Raw genomic sequence first — 22,145 nt, forward strand, 5'->3', positions numbered from 1 at the left:
GGGGGATGGAAATGCGTCCTGTCTAAATATTAGTTTAAGAAACGGAAGGATCTACGGCCGGGCTCTGTCTGCATCTGCAACCCCGTCACCTTCTCCCGGCTCCAGCTGCCAGCTTTCGGCCACTGCTGAGCTGCGGTAATAATATATCCAGAGCTTAGCAGGGGCTGGGAGGCGAATTTCACCCCGGCGTCGAGGGAGGGAATTTCCTACTCTCGCTGTGGTCTGTACCAAGGCTTTAAAAAAACACCCTAGACCTCGGATGTCTTTATTGCACATATATGGTAGCTTGTAGCCAGCACTGATTTAAATCCCATCGTTGCTTCGGGAGCCAATCCGCAATTAGGTGCTGGGTCGAGGGCATGGTTTATGGCAGCGGGAGAAGGGGCTGACGGCTGTTGGAAGTGGTGGGAGAGTCATGGATGTGTCCCCAGGTCCTGGGTCTGGAGGCAGGATCATCTGCGGATCCCAAATTTAGAGTCCCACGTCCGTGGGTGCTCCTGGATTTAATGGTGGAAGCGGCTGAGATGCTGCATGGCAGAGGGCAGAGAAATCAAGTAGGGAAGCGGGGCGGGGGGCACCTCTGTGAAAGATTTTAGAAGGCTGGAGCACTTGGTTTTGGTATTTTTAGCTGCTGGTTTTAACTGGGCCTTTGGTTCAGACCCAAATGTACCCGCTGCAGCAGTGACTCTGGGTTGTAAAGCAGGGCTAGTGATGCTGCAGGTGAGATGTGCTCTTGGTGGTGGCAGTGCGCCCGTGTGAGCATCTTCAGCACAGCGGGGCACAGCTGCCTGACAGCTGGTGACAGGCTGCGGGCTCCTCCTGTGCCTCCATCCCCAGCAGGTCCAGGGCAGGGCTGGTGCAGGGGGGGAAATGAGATGTAGAAACATAGGAAAGTCTCAAGATTTAAAAAAGTGCTGTATGTGGGAGTGCTGGTCCAGCTGGTGTCTCGCCTGGAGGAAGGAGCAGAAGAGGCACAGTGCATCCCAGTACCGGGGATGCTGGGCTGTCCTTCCCGCTCCACAATAGGTCTGTGCTGCAGGTGCAGCTCCTTCGCAGCAGGATTTGGCACTGGGGCCAGGCCCACCCTGGGTTTCATGGCCAAGGGCAAGGGGGGAGCCCAGCACCTTCCAGGCCTCCTGGCATCTAGTCCCGGGGCTGTAAATAAGAGGAGCTGGTCCAGCCCGCTGTTACACAGCCCAGGGACATGTGCACTGCTCTGGTGTCCCGTCTGGCTGGGAGGTGGGCACCCCTGGGTGGGCCGGGGGCGTTGGGTGCTGGGGCGGAGCTGGCTGTGGCTGCACTGGGTGCCCTCCCACGGTGCAGACGTGAATCGCAGCTCCGGGCTTGGCCATCCCCCAGGGAAACACCTCTCCTTGGGCTGCTCTCCCGCGGCCCTGCCAGGCTGGGAGGGCTCCAGGACATGCTTTTCAGGCTGATTTCCACCTTTGAGGAGCTGCAAAGGAGGATATGAGATTTGCAATGTCCCACTTTTTGAGGTCCAGGTACTTTTAGTGTGGCCCTAAACGCAGCCCAGCTGGTGGCATTGCCAGAGGAGGTATCACCTTGGCTGTCCCCAGCGCAATGTGCCATGCCTGGTGCGGTGGCATTTGGCACACAGGGCGGGCAGCTTCCAATCCCAGAGAGCCCCATCCTGACACCATGACGCTTCAGGGATGGGCTTGGGGGGGGTCACAGAGAGCCATCAGCAGCCCATTGATGTCAGCCCCTTCCTACAGAGCATCTGAGGGTACCCAGCGGGGCTGAGCTCCAGTGGGGAGGGAGATGCTGAGGGGAGGAAGGCTCCAGCAGCCCCACATGGGTGCCCATCACAGCTCAAGACTGGTGTGTGTTTTACTGATGTGGTTTTTTTTTTTCCCCCTGATGCCACAGGCAATTTCATTGCTGGTCTAAGCTAAAGCACATGTGCACAATCCCACTTCCAGGACCCTTGCTAAGCCTGGTCAGGGCATGTGATCCCGCTCCAGCAGCTCCCAGGGCTCACTGTGCTTGGGGAGGGGATGAGGACCAGGATACCAGCCCCTCTGCTCCCACCGTGCCAGGCATCACTTGGCATCTCGGGAGTGCTGCCGCAGCCATGTGGCAGATCGGTTCCTCGGTCAGGGTGAGCCGTCAGCTCCAGCTGCACCACTAACTGGTTGGATTGGAGAAATTCCCCCTGACCCAGCTTTTTCTGGCATTTGACCAGTTTGGAGTAGTCTTTCCCCATTAAACTTGGAGGAGAGGAAGAGAAACCCAAACTTGCTCCCTCCCAGTTGTGTCAGGCATGGTGCAGAGATGCTCTCGTGTGAAGGAGCATCCCAGGAGCGCAGGAACGAAGCAACCCCCTCTGCAATCGGCCTGGGACGGGAAATGCCACCAGCAGTCTCATTCCCGTTGCTTCTTTGTCACGAAACCCAAAACAGCCTCACTTTGTAACTCAGCATCCAAAGAGCCAAATTAAAACAATCTATTTGCCACCACGTTGTTCTTGAATGACAACAAAAAAGCATTTCCATCCGCGGCTCTTCAAAGGCTGTGTTGCCAGCATGTCAGGCCCCTAATGAGAAATGCCAGTCCTGAAGTGTTTTGATTTTGATGGAACCACATTTTTTGTATTTTTTTTTGGTTGGTTTTTGGTTTTGGTTTTTTTTTTTCCCCAGCAGAAAAGGTTTCCTTTGAACTTTGTCCAAACCCAGTGTGTAAGTGGATGGATGGTGGCTGCCAGGAGGGAGGCAGGGCAGCCCTCGCTCCGAGGGGCCAGAATCACTGCACAGCCCAAGAGGGGAAGTTCTTCCTTTAGCATCACTCCCAGGCTGTGATAATCCAGGGCAGGAATTGCATTTTACTCTATTTCAGCACGTTTTTTAGCAGCACAGGAACCTGTCTGCGTGGTGCTCAGGGCAGGATAAATCCCCTCCGTGAGCTCTCCTGCGCGATGCCTGGTGCTGAGCAAGGAGATCACTCATGAGCGGGGTCCAGACTCATGGGGTTTGCTGTAAGGGGGCTCTGCATTTAGGGAACCCCTCGATTTCCTCGTGGCTTGATTTTTCCAGCTGCAGCAGAGGGGTGAGATGGTTGTAAGCCCACCCCTGCTTCTTTCCAGGGAGAAAAATGTGTCCCCAGAGGAACCAAATGAATGCCAATTTTCAAAGCCTATTTAAAGCAAGGAAATAGGCTGGGGTTTGGGGATGGAGAGAGCAAACGGGCATTGTCGGGGGCTGGGGAGGGCTGGCAGCCCACCACCCTGCTGTCTACAGGTCATGACAGCTCCAGGGGCAGCCAGGCATGAACAAATGCATTTTGGTCAAGTCTCAGGGGTTTTGCCCCGTCTTTCCTGTTTCTGGCCCTTGTTCCCCGCAGCAGAGCTGTTTGCAAAGCCACCGAGCGCTGGCATTGCTGGCTGGATCGGGGGCTTCTGCACAGCTTGTGGTGCCTTTTTTGTCTTTAATAATATTGGTTTTGGCTGTGCTGTGATGGAGCTGTCTGGGAGCATGGGATGTATTTATTGCTGGCTGTGTTGCTCCCTGACCCTTCCCTATAAAACACTGGAGCTGTTGGATGTGCTGAAGGCAGCTGGTGGCTGAGGACCTCTTGGCACTGTAAAATGGGGCAAAGCCCCTGGCCCTCCTGCCCCAGCAGCCTCGTCCTGCACTCCCAGAGCAGAGCAGGGTCAGCTCATCCCTGTGCCAGGGGGCTGCAAGCCAAAATCCCTAATCCCCCTGGGGTCCATCCCAGTGGTTGTGGTCCCTGAGCAGCTCTGGGCTGCAGTCAGCAGAGCTGTGCCAGGAGGAATGGGCAGAGGATGGTCCCAGCAAGGTGTTGGGGCAGCCTTTTGGGCTCTCCCTGGGGTTTTCCCTCTCTGCTGCCTTCCCTGTGACAGGCAGAGATGCCGTGCAGTTGTGCAACACAGGGGGACTAAAGCCAGCCAGAACCTTGGGTATGAACGAAAGCATCTTCATCCCCTCGAGCAGGTGCTGCATGCCACCCGGGGACACCAGTCCCATCCCTCCAGGATGTCCTGAAGGAAAGCCTCGCCTCTGATTTAATAGGGCAGCTGCTGTCTTCGTTAAGTGGTGCTGGCTTATTAAGAGCACATTTTTGAGGCTTAGCAGCTCCGCGGAGCCGACTAGGAGGGATGGTGCCAGTGGTGGAGCTGCCACACATGTCGGGAGGCAGCTGCTGGCAGCGATGCTCCGCCGAGTGGGCTGGGTGCCAGTGACATCAGCCCAAAATGGGGGGGGACACATGACTGTTTAGTACCCCAAGTCTAGGGGGGCAAAGAAGAGGCTGGAAGGACCCAGCCAGGATTTGGGCGGCATGAGCCGTCTGAGCATAGGCAGAGGGAAGACATGTAGGCACAAGGGGATAGTGATGACCGTCTGTGCCCTGGGAAAGCATCGCTTGTGGAAGGATCTCCCCATCAGAGGATTGACGGGGAGCAGACGGGGTCCAGCCCCCGACCTGTCTCCAAGAGTACCTCTGAGGATGATTGATCTTTTGTGTCCCCCAGTGCTGTGGTGGGACGGGTTACACCGGCCATGGGTGATGGAGGAGAGGTGGCATCAGCACACCAGCCCGGGGCTCCCCGCCGGGATGGGGACAAAAGCGGGGTGTGGGGTGGGCTGTGCCTGCTGGCTCTGCTCCCGCAGGCAACAGGAGAGGGGATGCGCAGCAATCCATCTTCTTGCTGGAGCTTTTCCTCCCGCCGCCCTGTTATCTCCCAGCAGCGCTTTCTTTAATTTCCCGTTGCTCTGAGCAGCCCCAGCAGGTCCCGCTGCAGCAGCCAGGCTGGGAAAGGTGGAAAACTGGCAGAAAAGGGGCAGATTGTCCCTGCTCTCATCACCTCATGGTCCTGCCCTCAACTTGCTGCTGGTGTCAGCTCCTCTGCAGGAGAACAGGCAGGATTTGGGTTGCAAATACCATTTTATGACAGCACAAAGTGCACCATGGCATCGGCTGGGGGCAGGAAAATTGCTCTGGATTTCTTATCCACAAGCTGGATCAGGTCCGTACTGGAGTTGCAGGAGAGGGAGGGGAAAGGCAGTACTTCCACAGGTCTCCCACACCTACGTCCTGCGTGTGATCAGAGGGCTCAGAAGGCAAAACTTTGTTTTTTTGGAAGCTGCGTGCCTCTTCCATGTGGAAAATCTACAGTCACTGAGGGCATCCCAAGTGGGTTTTTTCCCCCAGTTTTCATCCCAGTGATAGGAAAGCTCAGGGCATGGGACTGTCTGCGTCAGTGTGATGCTGTGCCACCGTGTCAGCATCTCTGCATGCAAAGGTCCCGGTGACTCTGACCTGCTGCCTTTTGGAGACCACCCCCAGCCATTCCCATCATCTCCAGCCCCCTTTATCCCAAGCATCTCCCAGTTTTGAACTTCCTCCCCCCAAAAAGCTCTATTCCCAAGCCACTGCTGTTGCTGCCTCGGGAGGAATTTCTCATTTGTTCTCTCTGGAGCAGCACTAAGTGGTTCAATATGTCGGTGGTTGCTGCTGGAGTTGGACAGTAAATGCTAATGGGATATTAGTCTGTGCACTGTCCAAAACCCACTGGAAGGGTTTAGCGCAAATTGGATTTGCAAACCTCTCTCGGGTCTCTCTGCCCTCAGCAAAGCGCTGTAATCCCTGGCGGGCGCCTTGACAAGCCGGCTCCTTCTGTGCAAAAAGAAACCAAATATATATAGGGAAAAGGGCAGTGAAGATACGGGGGATTTCCCACTGCCGGGCTGGAGGTGGCATCAGCATCACCTGTGGTTCTTGGTCGGGATGCTCTTGGGGGATGCTGCTGAGAGATGCAGATGGATCCTCATCCCTTGCAGGGCACCTGGGGGCTGTAACCCCTCTGTCCTATCCCCGGCATGGCTTGCATGGGCTCAACCTGTCCTGCTCGCAGAAATTCTGAGTTGGTGCAGGATCTGTTTCTCTGGGGATGAAAATGGGAGTTTTTCAGGTGGGAGCTGAAGTGACCACACCAACCCCCCCAGAGGCACAGGGAAAAGCCAGAGGTGGCCACTCCGCTCCCTGGAAAAATGGGGAATTCATACACAGAAGCCATCAAAGCCATCATGCTCCCAAGGCATTTTTGCAATGGGAAACCGAGGCACGCTGCGGCACAGTGACAACCCCCCCCCCCAGGGATTTGGGGGGGCTGGAGCATGCTATGATGCCGGAAAAACCCCACAAAACAGGGAAGGTGAAAGTGGCCAAAGCGCTGCGTGGGAGGAGGTGATGCTTTTATGGCAGCCCTCTTGCTCGCCTGCCTCTGTTGTGGTTTTCCCTCCTGGATCCCACCGAGGGATTTTCCTTTCTTGGGAAAAAAAAGAGGTTTTGCCCCCAGCGCACCCGTGGCAGCTCACAGATACCAGCGGTGTCGAAACCGGCCCAGGGGAAAGCACATCTGGGGCCTGGGCTCCATCTCGCTGCCAAAATGTAAGCTTTTAACCCTATTTCCTGAGGCACTGGGATTGTTCAAACAAGCCACAGTAATTAGTTTCCTCCAACAAATCACCCCTTTTTGGCATCGCATGGTTATTTAGTGCGTGCAGGGGGTGGTTTGTCACTCTGGGAAGAAAAAAAAATGATGCTCAGACTTCAGGTTTTGGCATGAGTGGGAAATTTTGGGCTGGAGAAATGGTGTTGAGTGGCAGAGGAGGCTGCTGTTTGTCAACACAGCAGCACCCATGGGTGCCTGGCCCCGGGGTGGTGTTTTTTTTTTTGGCTGGAGTTATCCCCGATTTCCTGCAAGGTTACAGCAACCATCCTGGGATTGGTGGGATTTCAAAAGATATATTTTATTTTCCTCACCCAGCAGCAAGTGGCTGTTTTCATGGGGATTTGGCTGCATCAGTGGGGGCTTTTTTGCAGTTTTTGTGCCCTCCGTGCTCCGGCTGACACACCAAGCAATACGCTCCTCAAGCATTTTATCATAATTTTATCTCTAATTACTCATCTTTTATCAGAAAGGGTGGGTCTTGCTGCTGCTTAGAACCCACTGAATCAGCTTATGAATGTTTTTGGGTTGTTGTGGCCTTGTTGACCTTGTCACACCCTGTCAGGGTCAGCAGGGACATGCAGCCACTGGGCTGGGGACCCCACCACCCATGTCCAACCTGCTGGGATTTTTAAATGCTTTGGCTGATTTTTGTCTAGGGAGAGGAATAGAGATTCCCAAAATGTCATGTCTTCAATTATTTTCTTGGGCAGAACTGGGGGGTGAAGGGGGCAGGTTTCAGCCAGGTGCCCCCAGACATGAACCACCCCCCGGGTGTTCCTGAGCCAGGCAGGTGAACGCTGCAGTGAATCCTGCTGCATTTGAACTGCTTATATATATATATTTTTTTTTAATGCTGATTTATATTGCTGCTGCGTATCTGCTGCTGTTGTGCCCCGGTGAGGGACGGAGAGAGTAGCAAGGGCGGAATAGGCAGGGTGGGAGGCGCGGGCAGCTGAGGCTGGAGGGAAAGGAGTATCTTCATTTGCCCTCGCAGGGATCAGCCAAGCCCAGCGGGGGCTGAATCATCCCCGACGGGGACATCCGGCAGGAATTACTGTGCCACCGCTCTCGGGTCCGCGGCTGCAGCAGGATTCCTCCCTGCCAGGCTCCTGCTGCGTATTCCCTGTTAATTAGTGACATGAAAGGCCCCGCAGGACCTCTGGGGAAGGAATCAAAGGTGCCGGTGCTGCCTCCCAGGGCACGGATGTGTCCTGCGGGGCCACCAGCCTCCCCGCATCGTGCCAGGCACACACCGGATGGTGAGAGCAGAAATCCCCTGGGATGGGCAGGAGATGGTGAGATCAGCCAGCAGCATCCCGGCATCCAGCTTGCGAGGGATTCTTGGAGGAATCCAGCTCCAAAATGGGTCTGAGTGGGGCCGGTTCTGCTCTGGGGGAGCCAGGGGAAGGAGAGTGGGTCGTGGCCCTGGGGTTTCTGATGTGGAGTGGTCCCAGGTGCTGCACGGAGCACTGGCACTGGATTTCCCATCCCAGTGATTTTTGGCTTCTGTCCATGTAAACAAACATGGCTCAGGGTGGCAGGGTGTCCCCCACCACGCAGGGACGGCTCTTCAAGGTGCCCCTTGGCCGTGGCACAAAGTGGGATTTCCCTCCTCTCCTGGAAGAGCTCCCAAACCCCCTCGCTGGCATCTGCTCAGTTCCGCTGGCTTGGGGACAGGGGACACAGAATCTCCCCTCAGTGTGGGGCTCTGGCCATGCCGTGGGGGCTGTGGGGGATCCTGTGCCTGCTCCCTCCCAGCTCTACGGGGAAGAGAAGATTCCCTTTGTTGAGGCACATGGTCAGAGGTCTCAAGGGATACGGGATGCCTGTATGGTGTGGATGAGTTACTGTACCCAGCTCTGAGCTTCCTGGTACCTCCAGATGCCCTCTCCAGTGCTCAGCCTTTGAGCTGGTTTGGCTCCCCGAAGTCCAAAGTGAGGGAGATGTTGGGAATATAGATAAGGACAAGAGCGTGGCTGCTCCGTCTGATGGCAACTACCCAGGCTTGGCTCAGGAGGGCTGGAAAGCTGCATCCCATCCTTACTGCTCTCTTTGAGATGCAGCATCCTGGCTGCAGCAAAGCTGTGAAATCTTCCTTCTCCAACCACAACCTGGAGCATGGTGTGTCCATCACCCCCTGGCATCGCCCACAGCAGAACAGACCCTGGCCCAGCCCCTACCAAACCCTTTGGCTGCATCGCACGGGCTTGGTGAGGACTTATTTTTCTTGTGATGATGGGGTCGTGTGATGTGTTTTGCTTTTTTTTTTTTAAACCCCAGCTGTTTGGAAAGATGTAAACCAAACCTGCCGTAATTCAGCCCGAACGTAAATGTCATGTCAGCGTGGGAATGGCGCAGTGTGTCGATGCTTGGCGTGTTCAGTCAAGGGGCTTGCCACGCTGCCGGGAAAGCTGATGCTCCCCCCACCCAGCCACAGCCCCTTCTCCCCCCTCTGTCATCCTGGGGTCCGGGACCAGCTCTGATGCTGCCGTTTCCTCGCCGGGGCTGTGGAAGGGGCTTTGGCTGTCACCCCAAAAGGCTTTCCCAGTGGAGCCAGGCTGAGGCAGGGACTCCAGGGATGAGGGTCTGGCTCATTTGTGGTTGCTCTTTGTGGGAGGAACAGGGGGAAGCTGGGGGCTGTGGGAAGAGCTTTGGAGTTTCTTGTGCTGGGCTGGTTTTTACTTCAGCAAAGCAGAACCATGTGTCCCACGCTCGGCTCTGGTTTTGCTTACGGGGGAGATGGGGAGGGGAGGGAGGCAGCACAGGGACCAGCTGTGGGATGCGCTGTGGCCGTTGCTGCTTTTGGCATTCAAAGTGCGAGGCTGTGCCACTGCCCCATGTCCCCAGCCACGGGGATGTCTGCACCGAGATGGTGGCACTCGGTGTCCCTAGAGCAACCTCCAGAGTGGAGCTGGAGATGGGGACATTGGGTTTCTTCCCCTCCTTTATGCACCCACTTACTGTCAAAAGAGCAGTAAAATCCAACAGTTCAACTCAGATCAAGGTTTGGGGATTTTTTTCCTTTCAGCACTCCCCATTTTGGGGCCAGTTTTGCCATTTTGGGGGCTGGTTTGACCCTGGGGCATTGGCCATCCTACTGCAGGCTTTGGTACTCGCAGTGCAGCATCTGCCCTGGTTGGGGGTGTCAGACACATGATGCTCTTTGCGGGGGTTTAATTCCCAAAAAAAAACATGTGAAAAGCTTGAAATAATTTTGGGGGAAAGTCTCTCTGCCCGCTTGGGTCCCCTCCAGCACTGTCCTCTGAGCGGGACCAGGCCTTGAGCTGGAGGCTGCTGCTGGAGGAGCCGCTTTTCAGCAGCCCCTGGAGCTGCTTCACCATGAGCCTGGATGGAAATTGTTTAATTCCTGCAGGGTGAGTCATGAGGAGCCGGGGATTTCAAAGCAGCTTGGCTCCCATGTAAGGCACTAAAATAAACAGTGTGTGGCAGGTGGAAGCTCTCTCTGATGTCCCATCACGGCCTTCGTCTTTCCGAGTGGTTCTTGTTGCCAAAAAATCCTCGGCCACTCCGTGGCCTCATCCATTCTTGCGGCGTGGCTGAGGCCGAGTGCTTGAAAATAATGAATCAATGCCCGGAAGCATGAATCGACTGAAAATTTATGACACACTTATAATATAATGTCTTTTGGGTTCCCTGCTTTCTGGGCTATGAAGTGTCAGGACTGAAAGTTTTCACATCTCCTCCTTCCCCGCTTGAGCAAAGGAGGATTTAGGGTAAAAAAAACCAAACAAACTCTGCTTTCCCCCCCCATCTCATCTTGTGACTCCAGGAGCCGAGGCTTTAAGGAGTCAGTGAATATTGGAAACAAATCCGATGAGTGTGCTTGAAAAATTGGAAATGGGTTAGAAAAAAAAAAAAGAGCTGTGAGAAAAAACAAGAGCATGAAAAGTGAGGGAAGTCTGAGAAGCCCAAAAGGCTCAATTTTTGGGAGTGAAGATGATGCATCTGCGGGAAGGGACTGCTGTGTTCTGATTCAGCAGGAAAAGTCTGTGAAACACCGACACTCAGGGGCTGAAGTGAAGAAAAATAGAAGTGTGGCTCGATTGATTTGACTTTTTTTTTTTGCTGAACAGTGAGGGTAATCAAGCCTTGGAAAAGTTTACTTAGGGCCATGGGGTGGATTTGTTGGATCCCCTTCGAAAATAAAGATGAGAAGCTCGAGGAGCTCACGGAGGATTTTTGGGGAGGATCAGCAGCGGCGAGGAGAGCCAAGATAATCAACTCACTCCCTCCAGACTAAGCGATGGGACCTGGCTGAGCTGCTAATTGTTGTTTTTCCTTAAGATTTCCAATTCTTTGGGGCATGGAGTGGTTTTTCCTCTGCCTGGAAAGCGGCAGGAGCCGGTTGCAGCAGGGATGAGGGCGGGGCAGGTGATGCCGGAGGAGGCTGCTGGAGGAAAGGCTTCATGCCGGAGCGGTTTTAGTGCTGGGCTCCCCCAAAACGGGGCTGGTTTTGGGGCTGGCTCACAACGAAGGGTCTTTTCCTGCAGGACTGGGTTTCCCACTTGGCAGCAGGTACAGCGTGGCTGGCCAGTTGTGATGGCATTAATGACTTATCAGGAGAATGCAGGAAAACGGAGTTTTCGGGCTCTTCTCCAGAAGAAAAGCTGAGCGCAGACTTTGACCTTTCATCATAGAATCATAGAATTGTCCAGGCTGGAAGGGACCTCCAAAGGTCATCTAGTCCAACCTCCCCGCAGTCAGCAGGGACACCCCCAACTAGACCAGGTTGCCCAGGGCATTGAGGAGCAACTGCGATGAGACCAGAGCAAAAGACTCAGCGGTGGCTGTGCCCAGCACTGTGTGGTCCAGGCTGGAGAGACACCTTGCTGGAAGCTCGCTACGCCAGCAGGAGCAAGACTTGGACACGTCAACACTTAAGCTAGATATTAGGAAGACATTTTTTATGATGAGAAACACTGGCCCAGGCTGGCCAGAGAAGCTGTGGATGCTCCATCCCTGAAAACATTCAAAGTCAGGTTGGATGGGGCTTTGAGCAACCCAATGGAGGTGAAGATGTCCCTGCTCATGGCAGGGGGTTGGACTGGATGGCCTTTAAATGTTCCTTCCCCCCCAAACCATCCCATGATTCTATGAACACTTGCCCCACCAGATGCTAAGCAATAGCCATGGACAGCTTAGTCCCAACAGCCTGGCATCACCGGCAAACATTCAAGGTGTGGAGGTTTGTCCTGGGTTCCCTTCTCCGTGGAAACCTGGCACCACTCAGCATGGTTGGAGCTGTTGTGGGGTCTCACCAGCTGCCAGCATCATCCATTTCAGCTCCTTGAAAATGCTTTGCACGCTTGTGTGCAAACCAGTGCCTCAGGGCAGCTCAGGGTGCATGGAGCATTCCGGGACAGGGACACCTTGGGGTGCTGGTCTGCACCCGGGGAGGTTTTAGGGATGGGGGATGTGGGATGAACCTGCTGTGTCTAAACAACAGTGGCGGGTCTGGAGGACCATGTGTCAAACCCCTTGTGATTATTTGTCCTTGCTGGGAGGGGGTTTATAATATGTGGAAACCAGAAAGATGGGAGGGTGCTGCTGGAGCATTGTCCCGGGTGTGATTCCTGTGTGGTTTTCCTTTCCCCCCACCCCAAACTTCAGCTCTCCCCGCAGGTTGGCACATGCGGTCTGTGGCTTTTTAGAGGAAGAGAAACCAAAGGCAAAGCCTGGAATATTTTTTATTATTATTATTATTGTTTTGCACATCAGAGCTAGGGCTTTAGCCTTTTGAAAGGTCATTGGCGAGTGGGTGGGGGCCAGAATTGCTGGCTGCTGAAGTAGGAGGTGTTTTTACAGGATGTGCAGCGAGGCTGAAACCGCCCTCCTAAAATTTTATGGGCTTGCAATGAGCCAAAGGCCCTTTCTCAGGTGGATGGCCTGACTGCTGCAGCCATGCTCTGTCCCAGTCCATCCCGCCCCGGCATGGGGTGAAGGGGGCTGAGCCCCCCGAGGGCAGGTCGGGAGGCAATGGTGGAGGTTGAGCTCTGGGTGGTGGGTGATCCCATTGCTGGCTGTCCACTGCCATATCCACCTCCCGAAATGTCCAAACATGAGCTGCCAAAAGCTGCTTCTCCTCCCAGAGAGCCAAACCGCTGCCACTCAGCCTGTCACCACAGTGGGGTCCCTTCCCCACCTCCAAAGCCTGTGATGTCTTCTTCACCTGAGGCTGCGAGGTCTTCATGAGTCCTTCATCCATCCCACCTTCCAGTACCTGGAAGGTACCACAGGAGGTACTAAAGTGGCTACAGGAGGGATGGGGATAAACTTTTCAGCAGAGCCTCTTGCCATAGGACAAGGGTAATGATTTTAAACTAAAAGGGGAGATTTAGGTTAGAGCTAAGGAAGAATTTTTTACAATGAGGGTGGTGAGACCCAGGTTGGAGGGGACTTGGAGCAACCTGGTCTGGTGGGAGGTGTCCCTGCCCAGGGCAGGGGAGTGGACAAGTGGACTAGTCTCACACAAACTATTCCATGATTCTATGATTCCCTGAGTTTTGCAAGCTCTCCAAGAGCCAGCTGCAATTTTCTTAGTCCTTCTCCACTGAGCCCCTGTCCCCGCTGCCTCTCTGGGAGTTGTTTGATACCGATGAACATTTTTGGTGCCTGTTCCCCACTTCCACTCTTACCCCAGAGGAGAAATCTAACCTGAAGGCACCTCATTCTGATGATGCAAACACACCCAGCGCCCTACATCACCGTGGGACTGGGAGACCAGCTCCACCTTGGCTCCACCAGAGGAGAAGCAGCAGCAGTTGGGGACACCCTGGCTCCCTCCCGGTGCTCCCTCCACCACCCTAGGCAGGTTTCGCTGCCGGTGCTTATCAGTGCGGTGTCTCCGCCAGCTCCGCCGCCTTGTGCCCCGGCGGGATTTCATGATCTCACCTCCTTATATGGCGAAACTATTCTTTTTCTAGCTTGGCATTGTTTATAGCCCAGTTGAAAATATTTAGGCTCTGGCTGGGTTCTACAATTGTCTTGTAACCTACAGGGCATATAATTAGCATTAGTTAATGTGCAATTATCTGCATCTGCGTAAAATGAAGGGTTGCTGGCAATGAGGTGGCATTCACAGCCCTTCTTGTTGTTTTCTGCAATAACAGTAAAAGCAAACCTGTCACATTCTGTTTTAAAATAAACATTTTTCTTCCCCCTAGTAAATTCTATTTGGCAAATATTGCTGTGCTGGGGTTGGGGTTTTTTTCCCTTCTCTCCTTTTTTTTTTTTTTTCCCTCTGTGGAAAATTTATTTAAAAAGGAGAAATGTTTGGAGTTTGCAAGGAGATGAAAAAAAAGGGGCCAGGAGGCGGGCGGCTGCAAGTCCCTGCTGCTTTCCAGAGCCTGGCTTTGATGGGGATTCAATGGCTGGAAGCCCATTGATGGGAGCACGGACCCAATTCCCTGCTGCAGGGTCAGATGTAAAATCCCACTAGCTCCAAACTGCTTTGAAGGGAGAAAATTGAATGGTAAGGGCTTGGCTTGCCTGTGAGGGAAATGCCTGGGGGGGCGGGGGGGTGTTACTTGTGCTTTGAGGAGCTCCTGACCTTTGACCCCTCAGCACAAGAAGAACATAAACCTGTTGGATGGGGCCAGAGGAGGCCATGGAGATGCTGGGAGGTCTGGAGCCCCTCTGCTGTGATGACAGGCTGAGAGAGTTGGGGGGGTTCAGCCTGGAGAAGAGAAGGCTCCAGGGAGACCTTCGAGCCCCTTCCGGTCCCTCCAGGGGCTCCAGGAAAACTGGGGAGGGACTCTGGATCAGGGAGAGCAGCCATAGGAGGAGGGGGAAGGGTTTGACCCTGAAAGAGGGGAGATTGAGATGAGATCTGGGGAAGAACTTCTCTGCTGTGAGGGTGGTGAGAGCCTGGCCCAGGTTGCCCAGAGAAGCTGTGGCTGCCCCATCCCTGGAGGGGTTCAAGGGCAGGTTGGAGGGGGCTTGGAGCAACCTGGTCTGGTGGGAGGTGTCCCTGCCCAGGGCAGGGGGTGGGAGTGGGTGAGCTTTAACATCCCTTCCAACCCAAACCAGGCTATAATTGTGTGATCTGCACGGTTGAGGCCCCCAGTCCCACCACAAGCCTTGCAGCCATGCCAGGATGGTTGAGCTTTTCCGTTCATTTGTTTTTCCTGGGGTTTTAATGATTTTTGTTGGTTTTGATGGAGCTGCCACATCAGTGCACAGGCATGGAGGATTTGAGCTCTTCTGAGTGAGTGGATGGCAGGAACGGCTCCGTGCACCTTGCCGAAGGACGGGGACATCAAACTCTGGCTCATCAAGGGAGCAGAGAGGATGGTGGAGCTAGGGGCTCCCTCCACTGCTCACCCTGTCTCGAGGCAGGGATGTGCAGGGCAAAGAGGTGTCACAAGCTGGTGTGGCACAAGTTTGCCTGTCCTTTTCTCACAGACATTCACTGCGATATCAGTCCACGGTGCAAGGAAACCTGTCTGGAGGGAGGGAAGGTGGATATTCTCTTGCCTGTCCAGGCTGTGTGCTGTGGGGGCTGGATGGGCTGAGGACACCCCCTTGTCCCCATCACCACCTCCAGCCCCAAGCCCTCATCCACTATGGCCTTGCCCCTTTGTCTGCACCATCTCTCTGTGCCTCAGTTTCCCTATTGCACCTCCAGACCAGTCTCAGGGGAGCAGAAGGATTGAGCTGGAGCCAAGGGGATGCTGGTGGTCCCATGTGGGACGATTAGCCAGCCCAAGCCGGGGGGATGGAGGGAGGGAAGAGGAGGCCGCGGGCAAAGGCCGTGTAATAAGAATATTTGTTTTGCCTGTTTTGCAGAGTTTCAATGTTCTGACTTGCTCTAAGATGAAGGTATGGAAGTTTGCAGCCATTGCATCGATGCTCCTCAGTTCCATGTTATCCATTTTAGTTTGTAGAGACATGTTCAACAGAAGCCGGAAATACAGCCCCTTGCCTTCCTCGCCGTCTTCCTCACGGGCATCCCCCTCCTCATCCTCCTCCTCCTCCTCACTGCCAGTGGCTCCACGGAGATCCCCACGGGCCCTGCAACGCCACAGCTCGCTGCTCTCCCAGTGTAAGCCACCACGCTGCTGCCCCAGGGCCGCCGTCCCCCCCGTACCCGCAGGATCTGTCCCCATGTCCCTGGCGGGACACCCTTTGGGGTCATGAGCAAAGCCCAAGGCAGCCCGAGGGGTTTATTCTCCATTTTCTTTCCCCGACACCCCTCCTGCTTCTGTGCATCCCCTTTAGGAGTGTTTAAAGAGGAGTTTGGGGTGCAGTGGGGAGGGTTCGGGGCAGCGAGGGTTCCTGTAAAAATCACAGAGTTCTAGAGTGGTTGGAGTTGGGAAGGACCAGTTCCAACCCCCCCCTGCAAAAATGGGCACCAAATCGTGGTGTGAGTACGTCAGTTCTCCATGTGGGGCAACGAAATGCGAATGGCTTCTCTTAATGCAAAGAAGCTGCTTTTTTAGCCCCAAATGTGCTTTTTTTGATTTTTTAAAAATGTCTTTCTTTTTTTTTTTTTTTTTTTTTCTGCACTATTTTTACAAATGCAAAATGTCAAACAGGAGCTGGAAGGCGGGGCGAGGGGATGGCTCCACTCCACGGGGAGGCAGCAACTTCCCCTCAGCGCCACTCGCCCCTTGGCGCTGAGAGTCGCCCGTGTGTTTGTTCACAGTCCAAACCAGAACAGCTTCTTTTGGGGTTGAAAGTGGGAAATCGATGACAAGCTGTCAAATTAGGCTTTCCTCTTTCTTTCCGGTACCTCCACTGGTTCTGAGCTGGACTTACCCCGGCTTTAGGGTTAGGACAACGGGATTTGGCTGTTTACAGCAACACTGGGGACAGGTTGCCTGTTGGCCGATGGCCTGAGGGTCTTGGGGGGCAGCTCTTCCACACAGACCATAAGAAAACAGTGGAAATATTAAATTTATTGGTGTTTCGACCCAATCCCATTGTGTTTTTTTCTGCAGCATCCTCTCTTGGTCAGGATCAGGTGGGTTTTCCACCTTTTCTTGTGCCATGAAGGAGCACCACTGGCGTCTCTAATTCCCTCCGGGATGCTCTTTGCAGGCGCTTTGTCCTTTCAATGTCCCAACCACGGTGCCAGCGTCTGGCCACACCAGAGAAGCACGGCTGCCCCATTCCCTGGCCACAGCCACCTGGAAACCATGAGAGAGGCAGGAATTGGTTGTAGGAGGATTATTTTCCTCCCTAAATAGCTGACTTTAAAGCCTGTTGTGCAGTGGAAGGGGCTGCCTAGGACAGCTCCAGGCAGGGGGGCGCTCGTAGGGAGAAAAAGATAAAATAAGGGAGAAGAAGGAAAGGGCATAAAGGGGATTTGAGGATTTTTTCACCCCGCTGCATTCCTGCCCTTGTGGGATGGGGGTGGCTTGGCTGCGGCACCCCCTGTGCCCTCCCTGGACCTCCTGAGGCCATGCAGGTTTCTGGCCGTGGGGTTTGAGGCACATCTCAAACGATGGCTTCTGGGAGACGCTGTGGTTCAGCCATGTGTTATCAGGCTGCAGGGCTGAATTTTGCAATTTTGCAATTGCTATCTGGCACAGAAGGAGCCAGGAGCCAGAACTGAAGGACCACCCCAGGGCACCTCCATCCTTGGAGGCATCCACCTGGCCAGGGAGACCTCCATCCTGGGGGACATCTACCTACCCAGGAGGACACCCTTCTGCCCCAGAGGACCTCTATCCTGGGGGACATCCACCAGCCCCGAGACCTTCATCATGGGGGACATCCACCTGCCTGGGGAATGCCATCCTGGGGGATGTCCATCCACCCCAGGGGACCTCTATCCTGGGGGACATCAACCTGCCCAGGGGCAAACACACCTGCCCTATGGCATTGGGGGGTTGGACTAGATGATCTCCAGAGGTCCCTTCCAACCCCATATGATTCTATGATCTCCATCCTGGGGAACATCCACCAGACCCAAGGGACATCCATCCTCGGGGACATCCACCTGGCCAGGGGGACCTCCATCCTGGGGCATATCCACCCACACCATGTAACATCCACCACCCCAGGAGACACACACTAATGTCCACCCGTTCTCTTGCAGACAGCAGCTTGTTGGAGAGCTACACGGAGGGGGAGATTCGGCAGCTGATCTTGGCGCTGGTGGAGCGCTACAGCCAGGCCATGAACTCGGGTGGCCACGAGCTGCCACTCTTTGCCCGGTCGGGCAGCCGCAGGAAGCGCGCCCGCGCTCGCCACAAACCCTGTGCCCTGAAGGAGCTGGAGGTGAGTGTCAGCGAGCTGGGCCTGGGCTACGAGTCGGATGAGACGGTGCTTTTCCGCTACTGCAGTGGCACCTGTGAGGCTGCCGTCCGCAGCTATGACCTCTCACTGAAGAGCATGAGGAGCAGGAGGAAGATCAAGAAGGAGAAGGTCCGGGCTCGGCCCTGCTGCCGGCCGCTGGCCTATGACGATGATGTCTCCTTCCTGGATGCCTACAATCGCTACTACACCGTCAACGAGCTCTCGGCCAAGGAGTGCGGCTGTGTGTGAAGGGCAGGGGCATCCTCAGGAGGAGCCGGCAGGAGAGGCGATGGCCCGGCCCCGAAACCCCACTGCCTGCTGGGCAGAGGGACAGGGGGCTGTGGCAGGGGGGCGAGGGACGAGCCCCAGACCTCTGGCTGGAAGAGGAGAGACTGAGCTGCTCACACATCCCTTGGTGCCACTGTCCCCTTGGCTGCACAGGACTAGAGACGTGGCTGTCAGTGGAGGCTGTAGTCGCTGGAGCGGTGGTGGCTGCTTGTGGCTGTTGTCCCCCCAGGGGGTGGCCCGGGGGTCCCTGTCACCCCTCCAGGAGGGTGACAGTGGGTGTGCGACATGCATGGAGCATGTTGCCCACTTGGGGTGCATTACGTGTGATACGTAACAGTCATGTTACCAGCGGAGGGGGTGTTGTAAAGTGGGTGTCCCCTGCTCGGGGTGTCCCCTGCACACACTGCAGAGGTGACGGGTGCCCTGCCCACATCAGGAGTCGCACAGGAGTGTTGGTGCATGGGGGGTGTTGTACGGGTGTTGCTGTGGTCAGCGTGTGCTGCACACAGGGGGTGTGTTACAGGGTGTATTAGTTGGCTGTGGGTGCCCTGTGTCACCCCAGGACGGGGGGCTGAGCCCTGTGGGCTGTAGATGCCTTGTGGAGGGGTTCCCTGTCCTGGGGTCCCCACACTGCTGGGGGCAATTCAGTGCCCCCAGTCCCCGTGTCTGGGAGCAGAGTTGCACCCATGATGGTTTGGTCCTGGGGGAAAGGGCTCTGGCTCCGCTCCCCATGTCCTCTCATGACCCCTTTGCTGTTGCCTCGCTCCCCGCAGCCCCTGGATTTGCTTCTTAAAACTTGCCATAATCTGAAGTAACTGGATTAACCTCCCTTCCCCTCCTTGGGCAGCTGGGCTGGAGACCCGCCACCGCCAGGGAGGTGACGGACCCTTGCAAGGCCACCAGTGTGGCCAGGTTTGCAGACCCGGGTGGGAGCATCTGTGGTTCGGCATCTCCTGAAAGCTGGACCCACTCCTCTCCTGGCCGTGGGATGTGAGTGGTGCCCATCACCCCAACGGGGCTGGAATCATGCGGGAGAGGGGACTCTTGAGGCCTGGGGTTTGGCTCCGGTTCGCATTTACAGCAGTGTCACTCCTGTTTACTCTGCGGAGAAATAAATGAGACCGCAGACTTTTGCATTCTCTGGGCAGGCTATATTTGTTGCCTGGGATTGATGGGTTTTCTCCCCTTGGCCCTCTTCCCAGAAAGAGCAAATCATAAGCAGAAGGCGAATATTGGTATCATGTCCTGGGCATTAACCAGCGGGAGGGAAAACGCTCTTCTTGCCATCCCCTCCAGGTCCCAACGGCGTCCCAGCTCCTCAGTCCAGCTAAAGTGGGAAAAAGTATCCCGTGCACCTTCATCCCAGCAAGATAGTGAGGAGGAGGTGATGGCAGCAGCTTAGAGATGCTGCTGCAGAATTTTGGGGAGCAGGTCGGCATCCCCCATGGCTCAGTTTAGGATGGGAGACAGCTCTTCCCCCCCTTGCATCTCCCTTGGGTGACCAGCAGTGCTCCTGACCTCCGCAAAGGGCTGGGCTGGTGGTTTTTTTTTCTTGCTTTTCATCCAAATGTTGCTCTTGGCTGAGTGAAGCCAGGATGTAGTGAAGCAATATAAACACCATCCCTCAGCAGGGCTGGCCGCCCTGCGGCATCCTTGGGAAAGCAGCCTGCACTCTGTAACACAGAGTTTTCCCCTCACTCTTGGGAAAGGGAGATGGCAGCTGTGGCCATGGGGCATTAAACCCATCTGTGGGGCAGGAAACCCCTCTGTGGGGAGCAAAATGCCTCTGTGGGGTATCACACATGCTGGGGAACTGGCATGAGTTGACAAACCCACAGGGTTGTCAATGCTGCTGGGATGCAGGGATGCAAATGCTGCTGAGACCAGGCAAACTCGAGCCACATTGCAGGTGCATGGAGCTCCCAAAACAGCCTCGCGAGGTGTTGCAGCAGTGAGAAGGAGAGCTTGCGCCACTGGGCTTTGGACGGAAATTAAAAAGATAGCCCAAAATAAGCAGCTGGGGCTGCACAGAGGGAGCAGAATGGGGACAGCAGATGGGCAGTCCCAGCGTGAGCCGCACCGCACTCACAGCAGATAAATGGCTCACTCTCCACTTCAAAAAAAAAAGCCCCCAAATCTAATAATAATAACTGCACTCTCAAGGGCTTGGGTGCTTTCCAGTTCTCACTACTATAAAACTAAAATTAGTTTTGTTGCAGAAGCCTCCATAAAAAAAATAAAATACAAAAAGGGAAGTAGAGCAATAAAGCAAGGGAAGGTGTTGCAGAAGCAGCGCAGGAGGCACTGCAGGAGGAGGAGGAGGGCTTGCAGCCAGGTTTCCCGGAGCGGCCTCCGCTTGTGTCCCCTCTCAGCCCAAGGGAGATGTTGGGGCTGTGGCGTTTCCCCATGTAGTTGGTTGCGCCCTGGTTTGGGAAAATTTTTTGTCAATATCTGGGGATTTCGGGTGTGGTGATTTGCAGCGGAGTGTGTGAGCAGGCTGAGGGCTCTCCCAGCCCAGGGGGACCTTCCCCTCGCTGGGTGCTTGCTGGGAGCACTGGGGAGCTGATGGGGCTCAAGAGGGGGCTTGGGGGGAGGTGAGGGGGCTCGGGGCTCAGGAGGGGACTCAGGGCTCAGCAGAGGATGCTCAGACACCCCAGGACCCGCTCTCATACCTTCCACCTGCCAAACACCTTCCAGTTCACCCATGCGCAGCTCACAACCTCAAAAAAACCCGCACAGATAGGGAAAAAAACCCGCTGCAATGCATCTGTTAAACTGACACCAATAGCTCCAATTAATCTCTCTTTTCTCCTTTTTTTTTTTTTCTCTCTTCACCCTGCTGGCAGCCGAGCCTCAGCCTGTGCAGAGGTGATAGGGAAGCGCCTGATGTCTGCTGCAGCTGAGTGCACTGCGATGCCTTATTTCAGGTTGCAGCTGGGGCGCAGCTGGGATTTGCAACTGCAAAACTCCCCCAAAGTCTCAAGCTTTGCCAGGTGCATCACAGCCAGGGCTTTTCCTTGCGTCCTTTCTTCCCTGCGTCCCACTCAGGGTCATCTCCGAGCTCCTTGGGCTCCGCTGCAGCAGTGTTGCTCCCACCGTCGCCGTCCTGTGCCGGGCAGGGAAATGTGGTTCCAATAGAAAGGCCGATATTTCCCTGATGCTTTCCATTTCTACAGCACTCTCCGCTGTAATTGGAGCCGGAGCTGTCCGGAAGAATGTCTACAATGCAGAAAGGGCAAAAAAAGGATGGAAAATTCCCTGCTCAAAGCTACAGTGAAATCTCATCTGGCCCCTTCCTCATCCCCCCGTGGGTTATTTATTGTTAATAATAATAAATAGTGTGTAACATCTGTTGGGGGGTGTTCTGAGGTCGAGTGGTTTGCAGTGTGCCTGTCTGTTGAACAGATTCTGCTCTTTGCAGCAGCAGTCGCTCTGCAGGAGACGAGGGTGTTTTGCAGCCTTCGAAAAGACTCAGGCAGCTTGGAAAGGTGAGGAGATGTTTAAACCCACCCCGGTGCTTGTGATAGCACAAAATATGAGTGTTATGCTATTCCATCTCTCTGACAGTGAGCTATGGGATGGTTCGTTGTATTTCGCTGCACACACTACATACGTGTGTGGTGTTTGTGTGAGGCCGGTTGGTGCCGGGGGGCAGCCGAAGCTCCAGCGCTGGCTCGGATCCACCCCCCATCCAGGGGTTCGGGGTCCCCTTTGCTGACACGGTCTTGCTCCCCGTTTGGTGTCTGCATGGGGGGAAACGGGTCTAACATCATTGTTTCCACTTGATGAAAGCACTGGCAAAGGGAGCGTTCCTTACTTAAACAGGTCCAGAAACTCGCTGGGAAGAAATCACTTTCCCAATTTATCAAGGCGAATTGTTTTTTTGTCGGGATGTAAATCCTCACCCTCCCCACTCCCTGAATAAGGTGCCACATGTTTTCAGTATGGGCTCAACGAGGCGTAGTCTCAAACTTGAGGCCAAAGAGGAGGGGGGAAAAAAAAAAAAAGGGAAAAAAAAAAAAAAGGCGGGGGGAGGAAGGGAAAAGAAAAAAGGAGATTTGTTCCAGTGGGAGCGGGGTGGGAGCGCATGGTCCCCACA

The 22,145-nt window shown here is 54.9% G+C and overlaps 1 protein-coding gene across 1 annotated transcript in view; it reads left to right on the forward strand.

Moving 5' to 3' along the window:
- The window catches only part of NRTN (neurturin), a 21,017-nt gene extending 407 nt beyond the window's left edge, over window positions 1-20,610 (forward strand). The window contains exons 2-3 of the mRNA XM_014962276.1: window positions 15,302-15,557; window positions 17,559-20,610. Of these exons, the coding sequence (XP_014817762.1) occupies window positions 15,329-15,557; window positions 17,559-18,007 (678 nt within the window). The 5' untranslated portion in view covers window positions 15,302-15,328 and the 3' untranslated portion in view covers window positions 18,008-20,610. The remainder of the gene's footprint in view (window positions 1-15,301; window positions 15,558-17,558) is intronic.
- The last annotated feature ends 1,535 nt before the right edge of the window (window positions 20,611-22,145 follow it).

This window comes from Calidris pugnax, unplaced genomic scaffold (genome assembly GCF_001431845.1).
Source record: "Calidris pugnax isolate Ruff unplaced genomic scaffold, ASM143184v1 scaffold757, whole genome shotgun sequence".
Lineage (NCBI taxonomy): Eukaryota > Metazoa > Chordata > Aves > Charadriiformes > Scolopacidae > Calidris > Calidris pugnax.